A 7,451-nucleotide genomic window follows, 5' to 3' on the forward strand; every position below is an offset into this window, starting at 1 on the left:
AAATTTTATTTTTGGAGTGGTAAAATTATGGTTGTCAATATCAAATAGACTGGAAGGCGATAGGTACAGGATATAAGGGAATTTAGGAATATATAACAGAAGGGTGATTATTTAGATAAAAAAGCTTATTGAATATCTTACTATTTGTTTAGACGAGGTAATTTACTTATGTTTAATATGTAATATCACTGCAGCTATTTGTTGACGTTTTGATGGATTATTTTTAAGAGTTTATATTATTTTCTGTCACTGCGCATCTAGTCACTCATCAGTTGACAAGGATGTAGATGAAATAAATTAAATAATGAATATACTTTTAATCGGTCATTGGATATATGAACCTTCGGGCAGAATGAATAAATTATTTTTTTCTGGTACCAGTTCATCAATGGCTTCTTCATAACTGAATGTCTTGAGTAACATAGGAGTTTACATTCACTTCCTCCTCTTCTTCTTGTGAACTGTTTTGCTGTCATCAGAGAAAATCATAGAAAACGTTCACAGCACCCCCTGAACAGTGCTGCTCACCTCACTGGGACTAATGATCGTTTCGGCAGGTGTCTACTGCCTCCTCTTCCTAATTGGAGTTGGAGGTGGACAACAGAAAGGAGAACTGGCCACTAACGCTTTAGGACTGTATTATCCGAAGACAAACAACAGATGTAATATATGTAATAAATAAACCCTACAAGTGAAAACAGGCAGGAGGAGGCAGTAGACACCTGCCCAAACGATAATTACTCCCAGTGAGGTGTGCAGCACTGTTCAGGGGTGCTGTGAACTTATCATTAGAGCCAGCTGTGACCTCACTGAACGTTTGCCTTTGTGTGTCACAACACAAGGGGCAGTCACAGCCTGCCCTCTAAACACAACTCTCTTCCTCCACACAAAACTACAAGCACCTAATAACACACACACCCTTCACTCTAAAATTTTAAAATCATCATGGCGACTCCTACACCAGCCTCGGAGTCCCCATCTGGGGAGGGGACCATAAATGTCCCCAGGTCGGACTGCCTTTCTGTGGACGACCCTAAGTGTCTTGACACCCCCCTCAACTTTTTCTTCATTAACTTCTGCAACATTCGCGGTCTAAGATCTAATTTTCAATCTGTAGAACACCACCTCTCCTCTTCTAAACCTCATCTTCTTTTCCTCACTGAAACTCAGGTGTCTGAGGCAACTGACAGTAGCCCCTTTTCTGTTCCCTTCTACTTTCTCTATCCTCATTTTCGATCCAAAGGTGGATGCTGCGTTTATGTGCGCAATGACTTAACCTGCTCTCGTGCCCACGCTCTTCAATCTTCCGAGTTTTCCACCATCTGGCTACGACTACAGAGTCACTCTCATACTAAATTTATCTGTGGTGTATACCTCTCTCCTAACTCCTCTGACTAAAAAAAATTCTTTGACTACTTAACTTCCAAAGTGGAGCACATTCTGACCCTCTTCCCTTTTGCAGAGATCTCCATTCTTGAAGACTTCAATGTTCACCACCAGCTTTGGCTTTCCTCTCCCTTCACTGACCATCCTGGTGAACTAGCCTACAACTTTGCTATCCTCCATGATTGGGGCAGAGCAAACTTGGTATTGTTCAATGCCTCAAAAACTCAATTCCTCTATCTATCAACTCGACACAACCTTCCAGACAATTATCCCCTCTTCTTCAATGACATTCAACTGTCCCCTTCTTCTACATTGAACATCCTCGGTCTGTCCTTTACTTATAATCTGAACTGGAAACTTCACATCTCATCTCTAGCTAAAACAGCTTCTATGAAGTTACGTGTTCTGAGACGTCTCCGACAGTTTTTCTCACCCCCCCCAGCTGCTAACTCTGTACAAGGGCCTTATCCGTCCATGTATGGAGTATGCTTCACATGTCTGGGGGGGGTTCCACTCATACTGCCCTTCTAGACAGGGTGGAATCAAAAGCTTTTCGTCTCATCGACTCCTCTCCTCTAACTGACTGTCTTCAGCCTCTCTCTCACCGCCGCAATGTTGCATGTCTAGCTGTCTTCTACCGCTATTTTCATGCTAACTGCTCTTCTGATCTTGCTAAAAAAAAAGACAGAAGCATTGATAGGTCTAGCGGGTACGAGTACGTTCTGCTATCAGTTTCCTGTTGGCATTCTCTCCCTCGCTCACGAATAAGAAAAAAAAATAGTAATAGAAAGAATAGAGAATAAGTGAAGAGAAATAGAGAGCACAAATAAGGAGAAATAAATTAAAAAGAAAAGAACAAAAAGAAGGAGAATTAAAAATAACAGAGACAAAGATAAGGGAAAATGAAGCAAGAGAGAGCGAGAGGGAAGGAGGCCGGACACTAAGCGACCCTCAACATCAGTTATGTCAACAACACCGCCCTGAACATCAATTTTAGCCATACAACACCACGTCCTGCTGCGGGAATGAGGTAATTAACCCTGAGGTAACAGGTGTGGCCTCCCTGCAGGTGTGGGGGGCGCCAGGTGTGCATGGGGGGGCGCTATGATCTACAAGTAAACTGATATTGGGAGATGGCGTGGCACGGAAACTCTGATATGTTTTGTTTGTCTTAATTTAAAGGTTTGTTCTTGGGTTACTTATTTTGTTAATGGTGGTAAATCTTTCCAATATCATGTTCTTTTGGCAGCTGGGTTTACTTATTTGCTTATTTATGAGTAAGTTAAGAGTTCCGTCAGTAACCAAACCCAGAGAGGTGGTCCCTCGATGTCCCGTGACCTGCCCTCACGCTGTGGCTGTGGCGCGCTAGACCTAACTTAACCTAACCTGACACCACTATAATTACAAGCATTTAGTAGGTGTGTAGCAGGTGTATAACAGGTGTGGGGCAGGTGTGTCACGGATACAAACTCTATTTCTGTGCTGGCTAACGAGAGGAAGCTTTCAGTTGTGTATAGATAACAGGTGTGTGTCAGGTGCGTGGCAGGTGTGTAACAGGTGTGTAACAGGTGTGTAACCCTCCCTTTCTCTCCCCACAGTGGCATTCAGAAGTACCAGACATCACCACCACCTTCAAGAATCCAGTCTCCTACAGGCTCCACCACCACCACCACCTCCACCACAACCCCCCTCGCCTACCGGTCCGCTTCCCCACTCCCCTCCCCTGCCACTCACAGGTAACGCCCTACTCCACTTCCTATAGCAGTAAATTGATGTTTGAATGATTAATAATAGGAAATTTTAGTTAGTTTGGGGTTTAATGAGAAATGACTGCCTCTCTCTCTCTCTCTCTCTCTCTCTCTCTCTCTGGTAGACACGATTGCATGACTGCCGCGGCCAAACGCTACAAGTACCTCCGGCGTCTGCTCAAATTTCGGCAGATGGACTTCGAGTTCGCCGCCTGGCAAATGGTGTACCTTTTCATCGCGCCGCAAAAGGTCTATCGAAACTTCCAGTATAGAAAACGTGAGTTGGTTGCGGTGGTGGGGTTAAATTGATGTGTTTTTTTGTGTTTTTTGTGTGTTTTTGCTGTTTTTCGGTTTGGAAAATTGGCGTTTTGTGTTTTTTTTATTTATTTATTTATTTTTTGGTCTTAAAACATTAGGATTTGTTTGGTTTCTTAAATTTTTGTTTGTTTTGCATTGAAAAAATTGATTATGTGTTTTTTGCTGTTTTTGGTCTTAAATTATTAGGATTTGCTTGTTTCCTTGTTTTTCTTTGTTTTACTTTGAGAAAAAAATAGGCTTTGTGTTTTTTTCCTTGTTTTGATAAAGGAAAAGGTGTTTTTTTTTGCCTTGCTTATAGAAAAATGTGTTTTAGTAATTTTTTTTTGCTTTATCCAAACTGAAAATTTAGGTTAAGTTTGTTGATTCAGTTTAAATAATGAGATTGTGTTTTTTTTTCCATTAGTTTATCAAAATATGTGTTTTTTCGTTTTTTTTAAATTTAATTTATTTATTTTTCTTAATCCACAGAAAATTTAGGTTAAGATTGCCTTTCTAGTTAAAATAATGAGATTTTGTGCATTTTTTTCATTAGTTTTTAAAAGATATGTTTTTTTTTGCCTTATCCAGACAAAAAATTAAGGTTATCTTTCTCATTCTAGTTAAAATAATTAGGATTTCTGTTTTTTTTTCATTTCCTATATATATATTTTTTTATCTGAACAAAAACAAAAACAACAACAACAACAACAACAAAAAGATGAATTATTTACAAGTCTTCTCTCTCATGCATTTGTTTCTTTCCTCACACAAACTTAGAGAGAGAGAGAGAGAGAGAGAGAGAGAGAGAGAGGGGGCGGAACAAAACAATTCATTAATTACTTCCAAGGCAGTCCCTCCTCCTTATTTGTTTGTTTTTTCCTTCACAGAAACAAAAGCACAGTTTGCTCGCGATGATCCAGCGTTTGTGGTGTTGCTGTGTTTGTGGCTTTGTGGTGAGTACTGCCCTGTGTGTGTGTGTGTGTGTCTGTGTGTGTGGTACAAGGGACATAGCATTTTCTACATTCTCTCTCTCTTATTCTGTCCACCTCCTAATGCAAGAGTTAATCAGTATTCTCAGTCTTTTGCCACTATTCTGTCCACCTCCCTAATGCAAGAGTTAACCAGTATTCTCAGTCTTTTGCCACTATTCTGTCCATCTCCCTCATGCAAGAGTTAACCAGTATTCTCAGTCTTTCACCACTATTCTGGCCACCTCCCTCATGCAAGAGTTAACCAGTATTCTCAGTCTTTCACCACTATTCTGTCCACCCCCTAATGCAAGAGTTAACCAGTATTCTCAGTCTTTCACCACTATTCTGTCCACCTCCCTCATGCAAGAGTTAACCAGTATTCTCAGTCTTTTGCCACTATTCTGTCCACCTCCCTCATGCAAGAGTTAACCAGTATTCTCAGTCTTTCACCACTATTCTGTCCACCTCCCTAATGCAAGAGTTAACCAGTATTCTCAATATTTCCTGTCTGCTTCTGTATTTCCTCCTTCTTTGAATCATATTTGTTGTTTTCTCTCTTGCTTCCTGTTTCTTTTGTTTTTTTTTGTCTTTCTCTTGTCTCCTTGTTTATGTTCTCTCTCTCTCTCTCTCTCTCTTAAATGGCTGTTTTTTTTTTTTCTGTCAATTATGTAAAGTAAATATTGATGTTTTTTTGGGGGGGTTTATTAAAACTCATTTATCTATTTATTTATTTATTTATTTATTTAGGAATTGAAGGTTTAAGTAGTAAATATTATTTTTTTGTTTTTTTGGGTCAAATTTTGCAATATTGGTGTTTCAAAAGTTGAGATTCACATTTATTTTATTTTATTTTATTTCCTTTTTTTTTTTGGGTGATTAAGTACAAAGATTTTGTGAATGTTTAAAAGTGCTTTTTTTTCATTTTTTTTATTTTTTTCATAAGTTTTGGCAACATTAGAATGAAAAATGTACAGAGATTTTTCAAAGACATAATTTCTTGACATATTTTTGGCATTATTACAGTAGAATTGGCAACAGTTTCTTTAATACACCGCAATAAATCACAGCTTTTAATTTCTGAGTATCTGAAAGACTTATTTTATTTATTTTGCGGATTTTCCCTTTTATCTGGCAACATTTGAATTTATTTTCCTCATTTTCCTTTTATCTGGCAACACTTTAGTTTATTTTTCTTATTTTCCTTTTGTCTGTCAACGTTTTAATTTATTTTGTTAATTTTCCTTTTATTTGGCAACGTTTTAATTTATTTTCTTCATTTTCCTTTTATTTGGCAACGTTTTAATTTATTTTCCTCATTTTCCTGTAAGCTGGCAACCTGTTCATTTAATTTACTCATTTTCCCTTTTATAATCTGACAAACTTAATTTATTTCACTCATTTTCCCTTTTAATCTGGCAGTCTAATTAACATTTGAGATTCAGAAATATGCATGAGTATAATAACACTTTCTGCTAGTGTTTTTATATATATATACAACTAGTACAACTCTATATATTACAAAAAAAAATTGTTAGGTTTTGTATTTATCCTGTGATTGGAAGAAGGAATGATATAAGCAAATTTTAAGCAGGAATATATAAATTTTTCATGTTTATATTCATTCTGGGTCACTGCTTTGCATAACAAGTTTCCGCAAACGTCTTTTTGTGAGCGTGTGCAGTCTTGGAAGTATTTATGAGTATTGAAGTGAGCTAAATTGGAATATATTAATTTTTCGAAGAGTTTCTTTCATAACTAGCTCTGGGTCCTGCATAACAAGTTCCTATGATATTTCTTTCTGACTACCATAAGCATTCATAAGGATTACCATGAATTTTAAGTTACAATATATTAAATACCTGTTTATATATATATAGTACTACTTTAAAATCTTGCATAATATTTCTGTACTATTTTTTTTGTTGATGTTTTCTTAAGTGGAAGCAAGAATGAGTATTAGAAAGAGAGATTCAGGTTAGCCTATTAAATATACAAAGTGCTTATATATATATAGTAATGAGTTCTATATATTTTGCACTTCTAAGCTCTGTGGTGTGTGGTGTGGGTGGAAGCAGGTATTGAGTATTAAGAGTTCTTGGCAAAACAGAACCACAAAATGAAGGGAGATATAAATAGCATAAATAAAACACACACACACACACACACACACACACACACACACACACACACACACACACACACACACACACACACACACACACACACACATTCTCACAATCATTAATCAACAAACACACACACACACTCACACCTTCCTCACACACACACACAACTCTCACAACCATTAATTACAACAAATGATGAACACACACACACACTCACTCACACCTTCCTCACACACACACACACACACACACACACACACATTCAGATCACCTCATTAACATCCACATCAGTAAGGCCGGCAGCAGGAAGTCTTGGGAACACAGCCGTCAGCACCCTGTTCACCCTAACCGCAGCCCTGGTCAGCACACCGTCGCAGGCACCCTTAGGTAACCCCAGGGTTGAGTGCGTGGCGGCCCTCAGCTCCCCTGGGGTGAAGCCGTGTGCCGTCAGGAGCCCCTCGTAAACACAGGGACCCTCGAATCTTGGTCTAAATCGTTCAAACCCCTCGATGTTCGTCAGGCGCAGTTTGAGTCGTTCAGTCGCCACCAGGCCAGTCAGGTACACATCCTCCAGGTGTATGACGGGTGTGTGTTTGGCGGCCTCCAGCAGGTGTGGGATTATATTGGTGCTGAGAAGATAGGCTGTCCCGGAGAGGTAGTTCGGGAGGGTGTCCTTAGCGTACGAAGCCACAGGGAGCTGCCACTTGGACGTGCTGCTTCTGTCGGTCTTAACGCCGCGGTAGAGGTACCCGCCGATGACGTAAGACTCGTAACTGTGCGTCTTTGCATCGATATAGTGGCTTACCAGCTCCCTGGCCCCATCACACTTGCCCTGTCCACGTGGGGCCTTGTACACCTCTCTCATTGCTTCGTCTAGGCATTTCGTGAGGGCGTAAAGGTGCGGGATGTTCAGATATACGTCG

The 7,451-nt window shown here is 39.4% G+C and overlaps 2 protein-coding genes across 3 annotated transcripts in view; one reads left to right on the forward strand and one right to left on the reverse strand.

Moving 5' to 3' along the window:
• Window positions 1–2,257: 2,257 nt before the first annotated feature.
• Window positions 2,258–7,451, forward strand: part of LOC135095725 (protein unc-50 homolog) — a 10,044-nt gene continuing 4,850 nt past the window's right edge. Inside the window, exons 1-4 of the mRNA XM_063996759.1 lie at window positions 2,258–2,416; window positions 2,985–3,122; window positions 3,260–3,411; window positions 4,319–4,384. Of these exons, the coding sequence (XP_063852829.1) occupies window positions 2,412–2,416; window positions 2,985–3,122; window positions 3,260–3,411; window positions 4,319–4,384 (361 nt within the window). The 5' untranslated portion in view covers window positions 2,258–2,411. The remainder of the gene's footprint in view (window positions 2,417–2,984; window positions 3,123–3,259; window positions 3,412–4,318; window positions 4,385–7,451) is intronic.
• Window positions 5,232–7,451, reverse strand: part of LOC135095724 (beta-1,3-galactosyltransferase 4-like) — a 4,776-nt gene continuing 2,556 nt past the window's right edge. Inside the window, exons 4-5 of one of the 2 annotated variants that reach the window (XM_063996758.1) lie at window positions 6,783–7,451; window positions 5,232–6,695 (exon numbers count right to left, since the gene is read on the reverse strand). The exon at window positions 6,783–7,451 is cut by the window's right edge and continues 155 nt beyond it. In XM_063996758.1, the coding sequence (XP_063852828.1) occupies window positions 6,791–7,451 (661 nt within the window). In that variant the 3' untranslated portion in view covers window positions 5,232–6,695; window positions 6,783–6,790. The other variant, XM_063996757.1, reaches the window with a different exon arrangement.

This window comes from Scylla paramamosain, unplaced genomic scaffold, assembly GCF_035594125.1.
Source record: "Scylla paramamosain isolate STU-SP2022 unplaced genomic scaffold, ASM3559412v1 Contig1, whole genome shotgun sequence".
Taxonomy (NCBI): domain Eukaryota; kingdom Metazoa; phylum Arthropoda; class Malacostraca; order Decapoda; family Portunidae; genus Scylla; species Scylla paramamosain.